Consider the following 23,626-nt stretch of genomic DNA (forward strand, 5'->3'; position numbering starts at 1 on the left):
CAAACTATAAAACCTTCTGTGTGCCAAACTCACACAGTAAGGAGTGCCCAATCTTTGTAGGTATGAGATCCAAACACACCTTTGAACAGTATTCCAGGGGCTATGATGTAAAAGGGACTGGGACAAAATATTTTAATAATAATAAGTAGAATAACAGAGTTGGAAAGGACCTTAGAGGCTTGAGCAGGAGACCCTTTACCATTTCAGACAAGTGGCTGTCCAGTCTTTCCTTAAAAGCCTCCAGAGATGGGGCACCCACAACTTCTGAAGGCAAGCCATTCCACTATTTAATTGTTCTCACCATTAGGACATTTTTGGTTGCTTTTCTCCTTGCTTTAAACGTTATTATTAATTTAATATAGTAATCCAATCTCTTTTTATTTATGCTGATACAATGTGTTTTATTCTGTAGTTAGAATTATTGTGGGTTATTGACGATGTACACGACCAAGTCTTTTACCCAGTGGGCTGGAATAAAGGGAAGAAAATAAGCCTATTAGCTTTAGTTACTTTTAATAACACATGATGATAGTGATCTTTATCCTCTTACACCCCATGACAGGTTCAAAAAGTTATATACTCCAAGGAGTATATAACCAACCCCTGTCATAGGGTTGCAAAACCTATGGTACAAAGGCTTTCATTAGGTTTCCCTTATTAAGAGAATACCCCAGTGTAACCACCAGTTGTAGAGAGGTTGGGGAAGAGGATCAATAGATGTCAGAAGTACTTTGGTAAAAAGGCACTGGTTCAGTTGACTTCACAATACTTACAGCTTGAGCCGATTCAACTTTGTGAAATTAATTGTCTAGGATGATCTGGCTGTTCTTACTGCATGATTTGAGATCATTTCAGATAGCTGTGCAAAAAGAAAAGAAAACAACAGAAACAAAAAAAAAAGTTGTTGCATTGTTAGAATAAGATTTGAGGAGAAATTTGTTTTATCTTACTATAGGAAGCCTTAGATTACATCCTGTCTGATAACAGTATTAGGATTTTTTTTTTTTTAATAACATGGAGTCATGCAAGCATTTTCCTAACATGTTACAAATACATTAGGAAAAACTGTTAAAACAATTTTTCATAAGTTTAAATAAGTCTACTCATTACAATGATTGAAGTAATTTTCAGAGTCACAGATTTCAAAGATCTTTATGGTCTTTAACAATTACTTAGGCTAGTGCTGCTTGGTGTAAATTAAAACATGGTGTATTCATACATGGTAATCATTAATTGTGTTAAAAATGGGGCAATATCACAAACTGAATTTGTCCCATAATTGCCTTTCATTTGCATTGTATCATGGGAACAATTGTACAAAATTGTTCAAGGTTATCCCAATGAAAAGGCAAGTCAGTGGCTGCTGTTCTATGTAGAGTGTGGTTTGATGCATTTCCATTTTGGCACATTGCTGAAAATTCTTATGCTAGACTGTTTCCTATATCAAACGAAAATACAATACTGTCAGTAACTGTGCTGTGTGAGTAACTGAGCAGGTGTTCCAAGGATGTAATTTCTCAGTTGGAAAAGAAACTTCAGGACTTGGCAGTAAAAGCTTATTGGAAGACCGTGGCAATCTAACTAGAAGATTACATATCATTCTTGGAGAATCTTTACAGAAAAGAATTAGTTGGATTGAGATGCAAGAAACTAAGGCAGAAACCATAGCCATTAGGTACCAAGGAAACTCCACAAAAATGAATGGGGTCATCTCCTGCATGTCTCTCCGTGTGTGTTTTTTAAAAAAGTCAAGGATTCATGTTATAAATGCACTATCAAAGTCCTACTCCCTTTTTACATACACAAGGCTTTGATCATGTGGTTGAAGCGATCATTCAACGTTTTTGTCCCATCCCCCATACACATTCTTGAAATCAGATAAAATATAAAGCAAGATTCCAAAAACAAAAAAAAATTAGTTGAAACATACAGCACAATCATCACATTATGATCAAGCAATTCCCAATTGTACATGTGGAATGATTTGATTTTTCACAAATGAAGGCAAATATACATGTCCCAGGATAATGTTGCAGGATCCAATCTTGGTCAGTCACTGGGACCAGAGATTTAGTCTTCGGAGTTTTCGAACTCATTCTAGAGCCCATCATCAGGGAATCTCTCTCTACTTAGAATGTGTGCTTTGTGCTATTCTATGCATCACATTTATGTGGTGCCTTCCTATTGGTTGATTGGTATGTTGATGGCTGGTGATTGGCTATTGTTTCTTTCTGTTGCCAAGACCAAGATTTGATTTCTACTCCTGCCTTGTTTCCAAATAGAAAAGTGAGACCTTTATACAAGTCTATCTGTTTTGATGCATCAGGAAAAAAAATATATTAAGAAATGGCCTAATATGGAAAAAGTAGGGACCTTGAAAATCAATATGAATTAATATGGAAAATTGCAGTAATTTAGGGTATTTCATTAACAATTCTTCACCCATTTGTGCATTTCAAACACCATAAACGTTGATGATGCAACTCTAGTGTGTTAAAAATCATTACCCAAGTCAGTTGTGTACCTTTCAGGTTTCAAATACATTTTTATAATAAAAAATATTTAAAGTTAGAATCCCACTTAGTGAAACTATTATTTGTAAATCTTGTCTTTACCAGAATGTAGACTAGTGGTAGCTTTTACATTATAGTATAAATTTAGAACATTGTACATCCTGAACTGTCAGCTGAATCAAATCTATTCAGCTATTCAGTGTGGAAAAACCAAGTGACTCTTCAAATGGATTCAGAGTCAACTTGATTCAGTTCAATGCATTAAATGCATTGAATGTTAATTCAAATTTGGCAAATATTATTCAAAGTTGCTTTAGTTATATTTCTCTGAGAAAACTCACATAACTTGAAAAAGTCACATGACTTGAATTTATTGGGCAGTATTTTTGTAGTACTTTTTTCATCTTCTCTTCTTTTTCCCCAGAAGGTGATGGTTGCTTGCCTTTTCTCCCTTGGTTAAATGATTTCACTGAGATCAACAAGTTCTGTTACAGATACAAATTGATTCTAGGTTATTTTAATGTTGATATCTTTGAAAGTATAGTAGATTGAAATACACATATTATATATGCATGATATAAAAAGAATAATAATTCCATTATTATGTGAAAAATTTGTGTGTAGAAGACTTGAGAAAAAAACTTCAAAGTTTGAAAACTGAATACGTTGACAATTCAATTTGTACATGTTCTCTTATTCATTGTTAGAGGCATACATAGGATCTGATATTTTCATCAAAATGAAGAAAGGAGCATTGTTACATCATGGCAATATTCTGCCCCTTTCAATGATGCATATATAAAAGGAGATGGGATGATTGCATTGTAACAGTGCTGCTCTGAGACATACCCACAGTCTTATGGACACTTCTGTACATCATCTGGAGGTCCATATGCTAAACTGTATGGCAGGGGTGAGATCCAGCAGGTTCTGACAGGTTCTGGAGAACCACTAGTGGAAATTTTAAGTAATTTGGAGAACTGGCAAATACCACCTCTGGTTGGGCCCAGAGTGGGGTGGGAATGGAAATTTTGCAATATCCTTCTCCCAGGAGTAAGGAGGGAATGGGAATTTTGCAGTATCCTTCCCCTGGAGTGGAGTGGGAATGGAGATTTTGCAGTATCCTTCCCCTGCCACGCCCACCAAGACACGCCCACCAAGCCACACCATACCCACCAAGCCACGCCCACAGAACCGGTAGTAAAAAAAATTGGATTTCACCACTGCTGTATGGGTAAAGGAAGAGCTGCAGCTTGTGTCAACACATTGCATGCAAGTCCATGGTTTGGTCTGCTGAAAATCCAGCCATACTTGGGAAAATCCTTGCTTCAACCATTAGAGAACCACTGGCAGTCAGTGTAAACAAAAGTGAGATAGATGAGTTAGAGATGGCATTCTGCTTTATCTTCTTAGAGTCCAATTCTGCTTGAATGGCCAAAGTGCTAAGTTAATTGGTTCATACTACAGCTACATAGAGAAAGGAATTAGAAACTTTAGTAGAAGGTCTTATTATAATTACTTTATATTATTGAGTGTTAATAGCAGACATAGATGGACTTTTCACTATTATTTCAGGCTCACCCTTGGTTTTATGATCAGCTGTGCATTTCTATCGATGTGGCTTAGCAACACTTCTACTGCTGCTATGGTGATGCCAATTGTAGAGGCGGTGGCTCAGCAAATCATTAGTGCAGAAGCTGAAGTAGATGCAATGGATATGACATATGCAAATGGAACCACTAATCCTGCCCTGGAACTTGAAGGTAATTAATTTCAACCCATTTTTAACCTCACTTGGATAAAAATCACCTGAGCAAAAAACAACACCTTCATTTGAACTTTTTGTTTTTGTTTTCATAGAAAATATTAGTGAGTGTGAAACACCTGACTGGAAATCCACTAAAGTTGAAGGGTAATATATAACAAGAAAGAGCAAGATATTTATATGATTTACCTTTTTTATTAGCACTAAAATAATTACTACTGCAAATATTTCTTTCCAGATACAGCAATGGAGCTGCTCAAGCTGTGTGTGACATTGAAAATGAAAAGGTACTTAAAATAATTTGTCCCACTTGTTTTAAAGATTAGCATAGCTATTACAGTCAGATTAACATGTTATGGTTTCAGTTATAAAGTCAATTGAATAATATTATATAATTATTAATATGAAGCAATATGATATCTACAATGTTTCCTTGATTTTCCAGGTAAGTTAAAACATGCAGGTGGCTTGGTGTTCCAATCCCAAAGTAATTTGCGTATTAAGACAAAGGAGAACATCTCAAAGTCATGTTTAAAATTTCAGCTTCCTCAGACAGTTGGGACGTTTTATTTATTCCAAATTAAGTTACTGCCATTCTATATATCAGTATTCCCAATATTATTACTGTTTATAATGTATACTGCTCATAATGTATAGGTTGCTCATCTCGCAGTTTCAGATGATTCTGGGTGTCTTACAACATAAAACCTATAAATATTAAAACAATTACAAATATAAAAAGATTAAAATTACAAAAGATTATGGCAAGCTAAAAAAAAACTATGGGTTTGGAGCAGAAAAGTGGTAGTGCCTTCTCTGTTACTGCACCAGCCACTCCAGCCAACAGCTTCTCTTCCAGGACCAAATGCCTATTGGCATAGCCAATGTTTTAAGACATATCCTGAAGGCCAGAAGAGTTGGGGCAGCTCTCACCTGCTGCAGCATGATGTTCCAAAGGGCAGGGGCCATGGCACAAAAGGCTCCTCTTCTGAACTCCTCCAGATGCAATTCCTTGGCTGATGGAGTCTGTATTGGGCCTCTTGTGCCAACATGAGTGGGGTGGGCCAATCCCATTGGAGAAAGAGAGCTCCTCAGCTACTCTGGACCCATGTCATAGAGGGCTTTAAAGGTAACGACCAACACCTTGTATTGGAGCCAGAGATAGACTGGCAGCCAGTGCAACATGTTGCCCTCCATAAACAACACATTGAACTACTGTTCTTAACAATTTTAAAAGATTAATCATTTAACTAGGGAAGGCTGGTTTTAATAGGCTAATATGAAAATTGTTGATTGTATTTGTTTGATTTCTACTTAATCAGAATTCAGAATTGAGCCAACCTGAAAGACAGTACCGGAACAAAAAAGACCATATGATATGTAAAATCATGTGCTTGTGTGTTGCCTATTCATCCACTATTGGAGGACTGACTACCATCACTGGGACATCCACCAATTTAATATTCGCAGAACAATTCAATACGTAAGAAAATTAATTAAAATGTTTTGTCCCTAAATCTAAATAATTTCAATTCTGTTCTTCTATCCATTTAAGTTAATTCGTGTCAATGCAGTGCTTTCCAATAATTTAATATTTCTCCATTTGGATATCAATGCTAATGAGAAATCCCACATCATAAAACTCCTGTTTTATAGGGAAGAAGTCAGCAGAAGTGTTTTCTTCAATGATGTATCCCTACTAACCAGACAGAAACCTTGAGCCCTATATTCAAATTTGGAGCTCTTCACTTGTCCAAAGCTGTTTTTATTGGAAAATGCCCTTTCTTTACCCTTCTCGTTCTTTGCATCCCTGGTCATACCAAGTGCTTACCACAGTGTAGTTAGCTAACTTAAAAGACCTGCATGTCAGATCATATACATCCCCAGTAGAATAATTATCCATTTAACTAATTTGCTTCACCCTGCTCTTGTAGATTACATGTCTGTATCACATCACCATTTTTTTTAATTCAATTATGGTAAAATTAATTACTGTTGTATGAATCACAGTAATTATTTATTTGTTTCTAAGTACTTAAGGCATAATTTCTGTACTCCTTATGATATCTGTGGGAAGGAATGCTCAACTTCATTTCATATTAAGAGCACACCTTTATAATTTTCTCCCAGTTCTTTAAATGTTTAACTGCTTAGATTACACTTTATACAAATAGAAGATGAAATATTACCGGCAGGACTAGCACCCATAGAAGATTTTATGATATTCATAAAAACACAGTGTAATAGATGTAAAGGCCATTACACAGTTCAGAATGACAGAATAATAAATCCGTAATCTTGGTTGAAATAATTGTTTGTCAAATTGGCTACTATTCCTTCCCTCCTTTTCCCTATTTTTTATTAATACATCTGAAAATGCTGGAGGTGTTTCAAAAATATTTCGTAAATGATTTTGGCCTCAAGAAATGTTATTTATAGGTGAAGCTTTGTGGTGAATAATTTGAATACACACACAGTACATAAACTGCAATATTTTTCCTTGATATAGATAACAATCACGAACATTCTGTCACTTTCACTCTAAATCCCAAGGATTTCTAATCTGCTAAAATAATTTCCAATTGCCAGGAATATTGTCCATCTGCCACTTGTAATTCATTCAAAGTTGCATCACTGCAAACTGAATTTTACACAGAAGAATATATGAACTTCAAAGCAATAAAAGAAAAGCTTACATATGATCAAATAAGCCAAGACACAAAGATTTTAAAATCTTTTTGAATACAAAGCAAGGGACCATAGCAAAATCCATATCCCCTCTAATTCCTTGTGTGAGTTTGTCTTGATCACCACGAATGGAATGTGCATATTCCATTCATATTAATTTCCAACAAAAATAGAATTTGGGTTGTATATGCTAACCAGGAATGGCTGCAAAAATTTATTAATATATGATATAGCATTATGACATTGGTTTTGTGGAGATTCTAGGATAATTGTTATAGCAATTTACAATGCTACTGTTTCCATTGAAGACAGACAGATAGACAGACAAATTTTAAAAAAATGCAATGTTAAAAGATAAACAAAAATAGAAAAGATGATCCCAAAGGTGCTTTTTCAAAAGGCAATGGGACTTTCTTCATTTTTTCTTCTTGAAGATGTTTCGTATCTCATCCAAGAAGCATCTTCAGCTCTGACTGAATGCTGGGGAATGGAAGGATTTATATTCCTTGCAGTTGTCTGATCATTAGAGAGGGTGCTAATCCATCCATTGTCCCCACCATTCTGCTAGAACTGATGAAGATTCTTGGATGAGAAGTGAAATGTCTTCCTCATTGAAAAACAGTCCAGTTGCCTTTTGAAAAAGCACCTTTGGGACAACCACGACCTGGATGATTGAGAATCTCCATAGACATTCATCTCAGAAAAGAATAAAAGTACAGAAAGGGGGGGGGGGGTAAGAAAAAGAAGGACTTCTGACTTTCTTTGGTACAGATATAGATATAAGAATACATCAAATTTACTCTGTTAACATTTGTCTACATTATTTTGATAAGCCCATATAATACCCATCATCAAATTTCAAAATCAGCTTTCCACTTCTTTCAGCCTCTTACAAAAAGTCCAGTAATGGTTTCCAAATAGAGATTACATTTGGCATTACATTTTTCTTTCATCAAGGCTGTCAATTTCACCATCTCCATCAATCACCAACATCACCATCCATCCTTTCTTGTAGGCTTTTGTAAGTCTTGCCCCTTAGTGCATATAAAGTTCTCACTGCCATTATCATATATAAAAGCAAAGTTCAATTAGATGTTTCCAATTGGAAACATATGCTTGATCATATTAATTGGTTCATAAAAGCTATTAAATAACTGGGTTCTTTTTTTGGCCTGGTTTTCCCATATGTCTTGGTCTTCTAACTCTTGCTTTAAAAAGAAAGTTCAAAAAAATGGGGAGGGATACAAGGAACTAATGAATAAATCCCTTCCTTTTCATCCCTTCCTTTTGCCCATTCTTTTCTCTTTGAGTCTGTAATAATTAGGAATCCAGATTTGCCTTATTGGAGGCAGGGAAGGACAGAAAAATGAATGGAAACAGCTACTGCTTTCTCAACTCATAATTTAAGATGCCTGCACATTCTTGGGGTTGCGGCCAAGCACACAACTTATAGAGCAGGCTCTAATAAATAGCTTGAGTAAACAGGTAGTTCTAAGGAAAATTAATTCAGGGCAAAGGCAGGAGATGGAGAGCTGTGGAATTGGAAGTAGGTGAGCAAAGAAGGCATGTAGAAAGGTAATGAATTGAGCAGCTGCACAGCAGAGGGAAAATGAATGCCCAGGATAAAGAAATATCATTACTAAACTGCATTAATATCCTCAGGCTTTATAGCTCTCCATGATACAGCTGGTCTTCTGAGTTCTACTTAGATATGATATAGTTTTGCTGTTCTTATTGGAGGGGGGGTTGTGGAGAGGGAGGGAAAAGAATGTCCTTCTCTTGAAACTTAAATAACCTAAACTCCTAAGAACATTGTTAAGATAATAAAAGCCCAGTTGCAGAGAGATCGTCTTATATCTAGGCTAGTCCTGATAGAGCAATTTTGTCATTGCAGTTATACATCAGTAGCTATTCCTTAATGAAAATGACAGTGCATGACAATAGCCATGAAAGAAAGTCAAGAAGGGAGGGAGTTGTTCAAAGACAAGACTCCAACTCTCTTTCATATCACTGTCTGTAATAGTCCAAGTCCCTAAGGGCAAAGATAGGCTCTTTTTAGCCTGGGAATTTATTAGTGAAAATTGGCTGAGCAAGTAGTTTGTTCAAGGTAATAATGGTTATGTAATCCATTGGAAGGCTTTGCTTTGGTTGGGCAGCTGAGCTTAGTCCTTTTCTATTTAGGCCTGTCTTTTATATTTTAAGAATATATATTTTGAGATGCATATTCACTTCAAACTAGCCAAATTTCCATATAATTCCATGCTACAATCCTGGCATAATAAACTATATGTGCATATAGCCCTTTCCATCAGGTGAGACAAAAGAGGAAGTTTGGAATGGCTTGCCTTCAGAAGTTGTGGTGCTCCATCACTAGAGGCTTTTAAGAAGAAACTGGACAACCAGTTCTCTGGAATGGTATAGGGTCTCCTGATTCAGTAGGGAGTTGGGCTAAGAAGACCTCCTTGGTTGTTCCAACTCTGTTATTCTGTTAAGTATTCTGTTAAGTATTTATTTATTGTTTTGTTGGTTTAATTAATTTTTTATCCTGCCACAATCAGATGACTCTTAGTGGTTATATTCAGTGGTGGGATTCAGCCAGTTCGCACCACTTTGGGAGAACCGGTTGTTAACTTTCTGAGCAGTTTGGCAAACTGGTTGTTGGAAGAAATCATTAGGGCAAAGAACCGGTTGTTAAATTACTTGAACCCCACCACTGGTTATATTACACTTTTAACTCATCATCATTGTGAAATGCTCCCCATAATCCAGGACAGGAGTCAGCAATCTGTGGCTTTCACCCCTCTGCTGCGGCTCCCTGTTACTCAAAATATGCATCTCAACCGCCAATGTGCGACACCCACTGGCATGCAATTTATTGAGCTTTTCAACCCCCAGTAGGCCAACCATAGATAAATCTAAGAAAAGAAAAGTTTCAGAAGAAAACAGAACATTTAATTCAACTACATATGCTAGTTTTGTGGGCGCTGAAGAAATAGTTAGGCACGGGAAGGTTTTTGTGACTCCCGGTGTTTTCTTTTCTGTGGGAAACAGGTCCAAATGGCTCTTTGAATGTTTAAGGTTGCAGACCCCTGATCCAGAATAACAAGCCAGGCTTAAACCAGAGTACGTTATTGCCTTCACAAATATTATTTTGTGTGGGTGGATTTAATCACAATGCCATGTTTCCAAACAAAATCTTATTTATTTACTAATTCTTGTGAAGCCAGGAATCAAATAAGAATGAATGGACTGCTTCCATGCTGATTATTCATAGTCCAGTTGAACAGACCATAATTCCTTGCTCACAGTGATACATAACTTTAGCTAATCTAATAATGTCATTTTTTCTCAGTTATTCACTCACAGAAGAGTGGGGTTTTTTAAACAATGTCTTGAGAACTTTATGCTTTTGCAACAATTTGTGGACATGAAATCTCTCTAGTCTCTGAGCTATTTTCTCATTAGTCATTTTAGCATCTTCTAGCACCATTCGGCCACCTTTGAGGGAATAGAAATCCTGTCTGCAATATTGTTAAATTGACACAGCAATGGTTGCAGCTTGCAGGACTTTAGAAGTTTCTGTAAATTATGACTGTGACATGAAGACACATTTCAGAACATATGTCAAATGCTATCTGGAAGTCTTTCAGAGTACCTTTACCATTTCAGAAAATAAGCTTCACTTTTTGTCTAACCATAGATAGTATATACTAAAAACCTATCCAAATGATCCTTCTTGAAGACCATAAATGATTGGTTGTTATCAACTGAGGAAAGAAAAGTAAAACTAGATATTTATTTCTAGTAAGAACTGGATTTTCATCAGATAAACTTGGAAAATGAAGGTGGCTTGGTCTGAAGCAATGAATAGATAAATAGTTTGCTTCTGGAACTTTGGAACAATTTTGTTTGATGCATTGTTATAAAATTTTTCTCTGTTTCTCCATAGATTAAAAAACATCAGGCAGAAAAGAGAAAGCATTGTTCTATGCTGAAAATAACTTCCAATCAGGATGATTATATGGTTATTACATAATACCTACAGACACAGTGGTTTAAAGTATAGCAGTTTAAAAAAAACATTTTTAAACTCTAAAACACTAATGTTTTACTGCATAATGTGTAAACTATGCTTATTTTTTTTCAGAAATTGCTTCTAGAACTCTAGGAAAGGCAGTCAAATTATTTTGTTTTTAATTTTTTGGCTTTAAGCCTGCTGCCATACAATCCTTCCTGAAATCCCTCCTATCAGAATCACTAAACATTATTCAGTTCTGTCCCAACCTAGTGATAGATATTTGTTGAGACCCATTGTACAAACAGCCATACTCCAATTCCCCCAAAGCATCCAAGGCTTCTGAAGGCATGAAAATGTCCTGATAAAGTGTGATGTCATCAGATCAGTCTAAGTTAATGAGAGATGTTCAGAGTCCCCTCCTCTCCCGTAATTAGAATCAAAAGTTGAAGTATATATATATATATTAGTTGATATGGCCGGTGTGACAAAATGGATAGGACCGTGCAATTTTCTTGAAGTATTTTGTCAAAATCTTCTGGAAGATTTTTGACAAAATACTTCAAGAAAATCAATCTCCTTCTGGAAGATTTTTCAACTTTCTAATTTAAGGTTGAGGGAGATTTATTGGGTCAATGTCATCAGGCTGGTTTTAAGCCCAAGGGAAGATAAACTCAGGCTCCCCACTTCAAATCTAGCACCTTTAATCACTCTATCACTCTGGTTCTCATCCAGTATGCACTTGATCTTTTCTATTTCAACTGAATTTATCACCTCATTTCCTGAGAGGATACTCCATTGAGTTCACCTTGGCTGGCCAGAGTGTTTTGCCATATCAGATAAAATTATTTGGTTTAACAGTTTCAAAGAAGCAACATACAACTAGTCCTCAACCTACAACCACAATTGAGCCCAATATTTCTGTTTCTAAGTTAAACATTTATTAAGTGAATTTTGCCCCATTTTATGAGTTTTCTTGTCACAATTATTAAGTGAATAATGGAACTTATTAAGTTAGAAATATAGTTAAGTGGATCTGGGTTTCCCATTGGCTTTGCTTGTCAGAAGGTCACAAAAGATGATTATATGACTCTGGGACACTGCAACTATCATAAATATGAGTCAGCAACCAAGCATCTGAATGTTGATCATGTGACCATGGGAGTGCTGCAACAGTTGTGTGAAAACTGTCATAAGTCAATATTTTCAGTGTCGTTGTAACTTGGAATAGTCATTAAATGAACTGTTGTAAGTCAAAGCCTATCTGTAAAGTTTCGATAGAACAGCTAACACAATAAAAAGGTATTAACTTTCTTAATTTATAGCTGCCAAATCTTGGCTGAATCTTTTGTTCCCAGAATAAAAATCATCCAAAACTTTTCAGATGATGAAACAAATATATATCTGCATTTGTTAAGCTACTGATTGTTGGAGTTCAGGGGATATTAATTACTGTGTTGAGAAGATCATATGAGACTTAACCATGAATAAGATATTAAAGCTCTGGTTACAATTATGCTTTTTTAAAAAAAAAAATTGATTTATATGCCGCCCTTCTCCGGAGACTCAGGGTGGCTTACAATGCATTAAGCAATAGCCTTCATACTTTTGTATATTTTATACAAAGTCAGCTTATTGCCCCCACAAACTGGGTCCTCAATTTACCTACCTTAGAAAGGATGGAAGGCTGAGTCAACCTTGAGCCTGGTGAGATTCGAACTTACAGTAATTGCAGACAGCTGGTGTAAATCACAATGCTATCAGTCTGCTGAGCCACCAGGCCCGATTCTTATTCACCAAAGATCCAAATATTTGGAACAGGGGTGGGTTCTACTTACCTTTACCTTTACTACCGGTTTGTAATGGTGCCGCATGCGCTTCTGCGCATTTTGATGACATCAGGGTTAGTGGGTGGAGCCTCCCGCCGGTTTTACTACTGGCTCTATAGAACCGGTGCGAACCGGGGGCAACCCACCACTGATTTATAACTACCAGGCCTGAAGATGATGGATTTCTATTGAAAGGTCTTTTCTTCTATTTTTCCTCTCATATACATTAATCAACACAACTAACAATGATCACTGTAAAAAGAAATTTAATAGAGTACCATATCCACTAAAAAGCATGTTGATAATAGATAAAATACCATCTTCATATAAAATGTTATCTAGAAGAATTTTAATTAACTGATAGAAGACAATTTAAAAAGAAGTCATCTCTTCTTCAGTGACTGGGCATTCTAAAATACTTCTACCATGGATGGGCCAATTGGTGCAAGACTCTAAATTGCTGATAATGAATATTCCATTTTTACTTCCTGGAGTTTTATCTATTAAGATAAAAGCTGGATAGATTTTCTCTTAAGGTTTATCATCTGTGTAGCCATTGTGGATCTTGGTTTAAGAAACATCTTTCTATTCATATTCAAAGCCAACTCAAATTTCATTTTTACTTTTTCAGACGATATCCTGGTTGCCAATGCATTAATTTTGGATCCTGGTTTATTCTTTGCATCCCAATCACGGTTATTATTTTGATACTCTCCTGGATCTGGCTTCTGTGGCTTTTTCTGGGTTTCAAGTAAGTACTCTTATGGGAGAAGTCCAAGGTATTATCATCTTGTGTAAGGATGTGTTTACAATAAGTAAAAATAACAAATCCTTACCCCCAAGGAGCATATGTACAAAATAAATATAAAAAAACAATAGAGGAAGAAGAAAAATGAAGGCATAGAAAAGTTAGGGAAAATATGTATGTTTCTTATTTGCTCAGCTACGATTCTGAATGTACTGGATATAGTATGCTTCAGTGAAGGCAAATAGCTTGAGGGTTCAAGAAAAAAAAATAATGTGGATTATATTATCTTGATATGCAAATGGAAAATTATAATACAAAACAGAGTGGAGAAATCAGCACTAGCCCTACCATTAGAAAGAGTGTGACAGTTGATTCAGGCAGTATGCTACATCAAACAAGGAATTTTGTATTGTAAAGTATTGGAGCTAAGTATTATAAATGGAAACCATCCTGCCCAGTGATCTAATAGCTGCCTTGCTGCTTAGCTAGGATAGAGGGCATCAGTCCATTATTCATGTTAAAGTAAGATTGCTCTTCCAGGGAGGTCAGTTTTTGAACATGAAATTGTGGCATTCTCTTGCTCTGGATCTCACACAATACAGTATGTTGGATTGCCCATGAGATCTTTCAAAGGAAGAAAGAGAACCCAATCTTCAAGAAGTTCTTTGGATCAGTCATCAGAAGTGGAACCTATCTTCTGCTGAACAGGCACTATAACAAGTTATATCAATTCATTTTTCATTTCAGCTTGAAAGAAATGTTCCGGTGTGGCAAGGAAAAGACATCTAGAGAACAAGCTTCAGCACAAGTGATCAAAGAAGAATACAGGAAACTTGGACCAATAAGGTAATGCATTTGGCTAATCTACAGAATAAATATTACAAATGCTCTCAAAAAAATATTACCATACTATCAAAGCAAATCAGTTCAAAGGGTAATGGTCAACACATGGTGTTTTTGTTGCAGCTACCCTGAAATTGTCACCCTTGTCCTGTTCATTCTGATGGCCCTGTTATGGTTTACTAGAGATCCTGGATTCATCCCTGGCTGGTCTTCTTTATTTCCAAAGTAAGTCAATAAACTGTCTGGCACAATTTTGTTTTTTTTTTTAAAGCTGGAGGTGTTAAATAAACATTATGTAAGAGTCATTTTTTTACCTGGAATATAATCATGCCTTCTTATGGTTTTATTTTTCTCTGTTAAATTTTCACCACAATTATGATTTCTTTTTAACTATTTTGAATATCCATTATATTCTGCTTCTGGCATGGAATGTCATGTGAATACTTGGAATCCATTCAGGTGTTTGGCTGGTTTATATATGCTACTAAACATGAAGTTGTGTATCTGTGTGTGTATATAAAATCTTCTTTGCAGATTTTATTTTCAAATATTATTTACATTTAGTTCCAGGAAATTTCCATGGCAACACGTACGATTATAAGAACCCCATACAGAATAGTTCATGTAAGGTTTACCATTAGTTTTTCTTTATAGACCCTGCTGAATACCTCATTATCCATGAATATGTTTTACATATTTTATGCAATAATACCTAAAGGAAAGCTGGGCAGCTTTTACACCTAAAGAGCTCTGGTGAGGTTAAAATAGGGCTACTAAGAGAGTTGTCAAGGTCTGGAGAATGTTACAGCTATTATTTTAAAAGCTTCTACATGTTCCCTGAGATTTTTTTTTATCCCTGTCAAATATGACAGAGAATTCAGAAGAATTCAGTGAAGTAGAGGCATTGTTGTGGGAGCTTCATCTCTGGAGGCTTTCAAGAAGAGATTCGACTGCCATTTGTCAGAAATGATGTAGGGTCTCCTGCTTGGATGGGGGGTTGGACTAGATGACCTTCAAAGTCTCTTCCAACTCTGTTAATCTGTAATCTGTTGCTGCTACATCTCAAGCTATTTAGTTACTTTCTTAATCTTCAGTGCCTGATATGAGTTTGATCGCTTAGTTTCTTGTTGACAAGAAGAATTTGCGTTTTCTTCCCCTGCCTCTGATTGTTTAGTTGTGAAGAATCCCTTTGTAGCTAGATCTTGGGAAAAGAAAACAGGAAAAAAAAAACTGCAGAGTTTTTCAATCCAGATGATGCATTTAGAGTCAGCTCAAACCAGACCCATATAATCCTACAGATTTTCTTTTGCTAGGGATGATTTTTCTGGGATGAGTGCCAGAAGCTATCAAGCCTTTTTATAGTTACTGACAATACCTTTTTTTTACAATACCTTTTTAAAAAGCTTTATTAAATAACAATGCTTCTGTTACATGAGTTTTAACAGTTTATGACAGATGAAGATATAATGCTGGAAGTTTTTTTTTAAAAAAACCCACTGCTTTTCTAATTAAAAAATATGACAGAAAGATAATTGGGAAAAAAAACAAATATAGAAGGAAGGAATAAAGCAAACCATAATCTATTACATAACATTCAGATAATTTTGTAAATAAATCACATGAAATATTTCTCCATTTTTTTATTATGAAAAACACCCACTTAAAGAAAACAAATTATACATCTTTGCTAGCTTTATCTTTTTCTATTGAGCAGAAAGATTCTTCACTACTCCCTAACCTTAAGAAATCTATATTTCATATACTGATAGACCTATATTTTTTATTTACAATTAAAAAACAGATTCACTTCCTCAAAATTCTCTGGTGTCCCCATATTAACAATCATATGGATTACAACCCCAAACAGAGCATTAATAAAACAAACCCATATCATTTGAGTGTGTACTTCTAAATTAATGAAATTAGGCTAGCCTTTTTAGTGTTCTCAGGGAAGTCCAGTAACGAAGAACAAGAAGATTTTGTTGAATTAATCTTATTTTAAGATCATAGGAAATATGCTTACAATTTTAAGTCCCTTTGACATTGATTCACAAATATAAGGTGCCTCAACTCTCTCTATAAAATAATTATTTGCAGAAATTAATATAAAACATTTAAAAATGTGGTGAGTTTGAAATTATCTAAATTATCTATATAACATAGCAATAATACAGAAGTTTTAGATGTTGCTAACATATCCAGGTCTATCAAGAAATATTTTAGTAATGTATAACCCTTTTTTATTTTAGGCAATCAAAAGTCAACCTGCAGTGATACAAGTACTGTAGCTTGAAAACTTGATTAGTAATAAGTTGATCTAAAGCAACCTTTAGATCAGTCTGAAAAAGGCTAACCTTTTCCAGACTGTGACCCCAAAGTGCACATGTGTGCCCGAATGCGTGCACGCACACTCGAACCCCCAAAATGCAATACGTGCACGGCTCCCATGCATGCATATGCAGCCCCCTGCATGTGCCCCACCCCCATATGCGCCTTGCCCCCACGCATGTGTGGCAGAGACCCGACAACCAGCTGGCCGGTGGGAGGCATGCACGCATGCGCGGCAGAGCTGAACTGGGGCAATGGCTCACGTGCCCACAGAGAAGGCATTGTGTGCCACCTGTGGCACGCGTACCATAGGTTCGCCATCATGGACCTAAAGTAAGAGCCGAGGTGACACAGTGGTTAGAGTGCAGTACTGCAGGCTACTTCTGCTGCATGCCTGCTTCCTGTAATTTGGCCGTTGCAGGCTCACCAGGCTCAAGGTTGATTCAGCCTTCCATTGTTCCAAGGTGGATAAAATGAGGACCCAAATTTTTGGGGGCAATGTGTTGATGCTATAAACTGCTTAAAGAGGGCTGTAAAGCACTGTAAAGTAGTATGTAAGTCTAAGTCCTATTGCTATTGCTATTAATTGTCCAAGACTGCAGCAACAACAGCTTTATCTGCTATGGATTAGATATGTAGCCCCACTTTTCCATTAAGTAGTTTGGTTACCAGTTCTCTTCTGCAATACAAATGTTATTTATCACTTGTAAAAGTCTTCCTGGCATAGGGCCTGTTTATTTGAGGGACTGCCTGTCTCCATTTGTTTCTACCCATAGAATAGAATAGAATTCTTTATTGGCCAAGTGCGATTGGACACACAAGGAATTTGTCTTTGGTGCATATGCTCTCAGTGTACATAAAAGAAAAGATACATTCGTCAAGAATCATAAGATGCTACATTTAATGATAGTCATAGGGAACAAATAAGCAATCAAATCATATTAGGAAACAGGCAATATAAATCATAAGGATAACAGCAACAAGGTTACAGTCATACAGTCATAAGTGGGAGGAAATGGGTGATAGGAACGATGAGAAGATTAATAACAATGCAGACTTAGTAACTAGTTTGACAGTGTTGAGGGAATTATTTGTTTACCAGAGTGATGGTTGTTCTAGTGTGCAGTGCTCTATAGCATCGTTTTGAGGGTAGGAATTGAAACAGTTTATGTCCAGGATGCGAAGGGTCTGTAAATATTTTCACAGCCCTCTTTTTGACTTGAGCAGTATAAAGGTCCTCAATGGAAGGCAGGTTGGTAGTAATTGTTTTTTCTGCAGTTCTAATTATCCTCTAAAGTCTGTGTCTGTCTTGTTGGGTTGCAGAACCAAACCAGACAGTTATAGAGGTGCAGATGACAGACTCAATAATTCCTCTGTAGAACTGTATCAGCAGCTCCTTGGGCAGTTTGAGCTTTCTGAGTTGGCGCAGAAAGAACATTCTTTGTTGTGCTTTTTTGATGACGTTTTTGATGTTAAGTCTCCATTTTAGGTCTTGAGATATGGTAGAACCTAGAAATTTGAAGGACTCTACTGTACAAACCAGAGGTGAAATGCTCCTGATTCGGACCGGCTTGGGCGAGTAGGTAGCGATGGCGGCGGACAGTTCAGAGAACCGGTAGCAAAAATCCCTGCCCCTGCCCCCCCAAGCCCAGCTGAGCCGCGCGATCATCAGAGCCTTTTTTTTCTTTTAAATGGCTCTGACGATCCCAGCTGAGTTGCCTGCTAACCGGTAGCAAAAATCCCTCCCCCCCGCCCAGCCTCCAGCTTGCTTACCTTAGCTGCTGGTCGCAACACCTACCTTGCTTCGCTTGCTGTAATACCTGCAATCCATTGCATCAGCAAGCAACTGAATCTCCCTGCCTGCAATCAAGCTCATTGGTGAGCAGCTCTATCTGCAACTTTAAGACTTGTGGACTTCAACTCCCAGCAAAGCTGGCTGAGGAATTCTGGGAGTTGAAGTCCACAAGTCTTAAAGTTGCCAAGGTTGGAGACCCCTGTTCTATTGGGTAAGTTTTTTTCCCCTTTGGGAGCTTTAAAAAAAATAGTTAATTGGGTTTTTTTTTAATTGTTCTTTTTTTAGACTTAGCCATTTAAAGTTTAGGAAGTTTTAAATTTAGCTGCTTTTATATAAAAATTAAAATAAAATAAAATAATATTTGTGCAGCTTTCTGAGATTTAGTGTGTTTCTGTAGTGTTTCACTCTACCTACACAAACACACAAAATCTCACAAAGCTGTATGTGGAATTTTGTGTGTGTAAAGTGTGAAAGTTTGTTTTTTGGGCTTTTTGTGGCTGTGTGAGGTTCCTGCTTGTTGCAGGGGCCATTTTGGGTCTAGCACAGCTGCGTTTACGTTGTGGGAGAGCCAGTTGTGTTTTGTTGTGTTTTGTAGGTTAAAAAAGGGCAAAGAAGTGACATTGACTTGGCCACACCCGCCCAGTCACCTTATCACCAAGCCCCGCCCACTAATTAAGCCATGCCCACAGAACCGATAGCAAAAAAATTTAGATTTCACCCCTGGTACACCCCTTGGCTGGGCTGAGTGAGGATGCTACAGGTCTCACTATTTAAGTAACATCATTTTCTGAGCCCAGGAGTCTGTCACAGATTCACAGCATTTGATAAACAAATTGAAGTCAAAATACATGCCTAGTGATAAAGTTGATTTAAGCCCTTAGCATCATATGATAACTATAGTTCAAGAAAATCCAGGAGTCTGTCCTTCCCACAAAAGAAATATGCTGTAAATAAAGATATTTTTTACTTTGGGTTACTTTTAGCAAATATGTCAACTTTAAGTAAAATTACCATTTTTTACCTTCACTAGAAGCTGAACATAATTTTTAACCATCTGTTTACAATGTTTTTCATCTGAGGTTTAAAGAAAAAATATAAATTTAAAACCATATTTGGGAAGATATGGTATTTAAGAAAACCTTGTTTGCAAACACTGAGTGCTAGAAACATTTGAAAGAACTAAGAATGAATTTTGATACATATGCTGAAATATTTATCACATTTTAGCAAAAACTTTCTTGGGGGAAAAGTTAGAATAAGGTGAACTAAACTTCTGAGTTAAAGTAAGCAGCTACAAGAAAATTTGCCCATTCTTAAAAAGTGGCAGAGATATTTGTGCACACTTCAGATATTTAACAAGATATTTTGTGAAAAAAATCTGTTTTTCTTCTTAGCACAATATCTTTCGACAAATATTCACATCTGTAATTTCTCTTAACAAATATTAACAGAATTTGTTGGCATTTCTAGTAGGTGGAAATGGCATATATATTTTCAGGCGGGTCAAAAGATGAACTGTACAAATGCTTTATTTAAAAGATTGAAATATATAAAATTACATCTGATTTTCTTTAGGCTGCTGCAGTGTTGCTTGGGAGATAAAATAATCCAGATAGTAAATCTGATTACTAACTCAATATAATTCCCAATACTTTCAAATAAATACTTTCGGAAAGTATTCTGAAGTATAAATAAGCCTAATTGGGTTGATGCATATTATTGCTGAAAGAAATTCACCAAATTCTTTTCCTAGACTTGTAATATTTATTTTCTAAGTAAATATCTCTTTCCTTAGATATCCAGGCTTTGCTACAGATTCAACAGTGGCTTTACTAATTGGGCTCCTCTTCTTCATTATTCCTGCGAAAAGATTGTCTAGAACTTCAAATGGAGAAAACAGTTGAGTATATTTCCTTGCCCATTTTTGCTGCAATTGCTTAATTTAGAAAATTATGCAATCCTATGCATGCATAGATGGATGGATGGATGGATGGATGGATAGATAGATAGATAGATAGATAGATAGATAGATAGATAGATAGATAGATAGATGATGGATGGATGGATGGATGGATGGATGGATGGATGGATGCATAGATGCTATAAAGCACTGCATACCAGAACAACTAGACACAAGGACAGTTTTTTCCCAAGTGCCATCACTCCGCTTAACAATTAATTCCCACAACACTGTCAAATAATTTACTAAGACTGTATTACTATTATTCTTCTCTTCCTTGCTAGTATCTATCTCTTCCCACTTATTACTATAATCATGTTGCTTGTATCTTTCAATTTATATTATTTTTATTTGTTTCCTAGTACGATTTAATAGCTTATTGGTAATCTTGACTATCACCAAGTGTTGTATCCTTTTATACTTGATGAATGTATTTTATTCTCCTTATGTACACTGAGAGCATATACACCTAAGACAAATTCCTTGGGTGTCCAATCACACTTGGCCAATAAAGAATTCTATACATACATACATACATACATACATACATACATACATATATACATACATACATATTGGATTCTTCTGAAATTCATCTGACCTACAATGTTTAATACAGCTGTTTGAATATGCATACTGCAAATCAATTGTGAGATTTATTTCTAACAAGATCTCCCCTTCCAAGAGAGTGAAAATTCAGCGGATCAGAAGAAAACCCATCTCTCAAATAAAAAAACTCACTACCCAAGTTTCTATGACATAAATCATCTATCTATTGTAGTAGGATCCTTGTGTGTCATTTATACATTAACCTCTGCCCTAAAGTGACTTTTTAAATTTATACTTAGTAAAATGTATGTAGCCACTAATTGGGCTTTGTAGACAATTGTGTATCATTTTGGAGTGCAAATGCAGGATTTGAAGTTTACTCAACAGATTTTCTTGTTCTGAGCCAAGAGCCTGCATGGAGTTGTAAATTGTAGAAGTTTGCCATGGGCAATATAATTATCAAATGAACATGATGTGTTCAGTAGTGGGTTTCAATTTTGGCCACTACCGGTTTGCTCGTGGGTGTGCGTGCGCTTGCGTGCATGTGCAACGCTTCTGTGCATGAGCAGAGATGTCTGACCAGGTGGGCAGAGCCTTCCACTGCTGCTACCGGTTCGCCCGATCCATGGCGAATCGGTAGCAACACACCACTGGATGTGTTACTATAATCACCGATGGGGGAAGAGAAGGACATGAGGATATGTTTTAAAAAATCAAAATGGTGGTTGAAAATACTCCACTGGAGCCATCACCTTGACTTTTTTTTCATCACCTCCCTATCAACCCCTTCAAGATGTATCTGGGTGAAAATATGTTTAAAATCAAATGGAAGATTAATAAAAGGATATCTGTAGTGAGTTTTTCTATAGTTACTAATATATATAAAAAAACCTTTCTGTCTTTTCAGTTGTTTTTGACTACAGTCCACTGATATCTTGGAAGGAATTTCAAGCATGCATGCCCTGGGAAATTGCCATCCTTGTTGGCGGTGGGTTTGCGCTGGCTGATGGCTGTGAGGTAATGCAGGTTTTTACCATTTCGTCAGTTTATAAGGTATAAGGTAGTTACAAGAGAAGTGCAAAGAATGGCAGTGATCTTTTGATGATTTTGTTTATTGATGTCACTTATCTAATGGCAAAATGGTGTCCCTGAAATTGTTTGCATTTAGGCACACTAAATTTATTGAAATCAGCAAGAAGCATCTGTTGTCTAAAGAAAAATATGCACAAACTGTTTCCTCAAAAAGGCTACCTGTTCCTCATACTTAATATATATCTTGTGACCTCTGCTTTGACCCCCAGTCTCCCATAAGAATATCCTATTGGCCATATATTGCAGAATTTTCCAATTCCAATCATTGAAAGTCTGGATATGTTGTGCAGCCACTCAGATTCATAAAATGCAAAGCTGGGATTTATTTCGTTGCTTGATGTGTTTTTGCAATCAGTGTAGGTAAAACCTTCAGTGAGGTACCTCAAGTGAGCATAATTTTCCTCATATAGAGGCTAGACCTCGTTTAGTGACCACAACTGAGATAGGCAACTTGATCATTAAGCAAAGGAGTTGCTAAATAAAACTGTAACTGTACTTACCATCTTACTTCAGCTTTCCTTTGCTCTGCAGTCATGCAAAGTTTGTAATTGCGAGGATTGGTCACAAACTTACACTTTCATCACTATCATAACTGCAAATGGCCACTAAATCAGACAGTCACTAATATAGTATACTAACTGTATATTATATACCTATATTCTAATATAGCCCGAAAGTCACTGTTCTTTAATGTAACAGATCTATCCCAAGTTTTTCTGCTGCTGTGTAAGAGCCAAAAATATGTCTATATAATATACTGACAACATTTGAAAAATACACCATTGCAAATACACCAGTATGCAAAAATACTGCATTTATATGGGCAGAAAAGCTTCTTCATTTGCTCAGCTTCACCATTTTAGAAATGGTATCAGTGTCTGTTATGCATTAGCTTTCTAATGGAAAGTTACATGATAATAGTTTTGAATAGAAATCAAATTAAGACAAATTTGATTGTGGTGTGGTATCTTGAATTCGTAGACCATGGTTTAGATGCCAACATAAATACAAAAATAAAATACACCACAGCTCATGGTATAGTTTCATCATGATGCTCTTATCATTGGAAATTAACATCTATTCTGATACACCAAAACTGTGATCTCATCAGGCTGTGTTGGAACTATATCCAAATCCAATGATAAGTAGGTTTTGATACTATTGATAAATTAAAATAATTCCTTATCAATACAATGCCCTGATTACATTCTATTTACATTATTTCTTCATTTAAAAATCAAAATAGGGCCCATTCAAATCTCAAGGGAAATGTTGGTTCACACTAACGCAACAAAAAAGAAATGCCTTAACATTTAGATAGAGGTTTAAGCTATATGCAATTGTTGGAGAACTATTTGTTAAACTAGATCTATTCTAAGTATTTATTAATGCTGGAACATAGAGATAATTTTGTTCTTCATGTGGACTCATTAGCACTCTACATGACTGAGGTTAAAAAATAGAGGACTTAAACCAAAGCTGCTTAAATCTAAGAAATGAT

At 36.1% G+C, this 23,626-nt stretch overlaps 1 protein-coding gene across 1 annotated transcript in view; it reads left to right on the forward strand.

The window, feature by feature from the left end:
* The window catches only part of SLC13A1 (solute carrier family 13 member 1), a 42,407-nt gene that overhangs the window by 14,237 nt on the left and 4,544 nt on the right, over nt 1-23,626 (forward strand). The window contains exons 4-12 of the mRNA XM_070946705.1: nt 4,089-4,276; nt 4,374-4,425; nt 4,517-4,565; nt 5,601-5,761; nt 13,442-13,561; nt 14,306-14,404; nt 14,525-14,626; nt 20,320-20,423; nt 21,941-22,050. Coding sequence (XP_070802806.1) covers nt 4,089-4,276; nt 4,374-4,425; nt 4,517-4,565; nt 5,601-5,761; nt 13,442-13,561; nt 14,306-14,404; nt 14,525-14,626; nt 20,320-20,423; nt 21,941-22,050 — 985 coding nt within the window. The remainder of the gene's footprint in view (nt 1-4,088; nt 4,277-4,373; nt 4,426-4,516; nt 4,566-5,600; nt 5,762-13,441; nt 13,562-14,305; nt 14,405-14,524; nt 14,627-20,319; nt 20,424-21,940; nt 22,051-23,626) is intronic.

This window comes from Pituophis catenifer, unplaced genomic scaffold (assembly GCF_029215685.1).
Source record: "Pituophis catenifer annectens isolate HBS135680 unplaced genomic scaffold, rPitCat1.0.hap2 SCAF_7, whole genome shotgun sequence".
NCBI lineage: Eukaryota > Metazoa > Chordata > Lepidosauria > Squamata > Colubridae > Pituophis > Pituophis catenifer.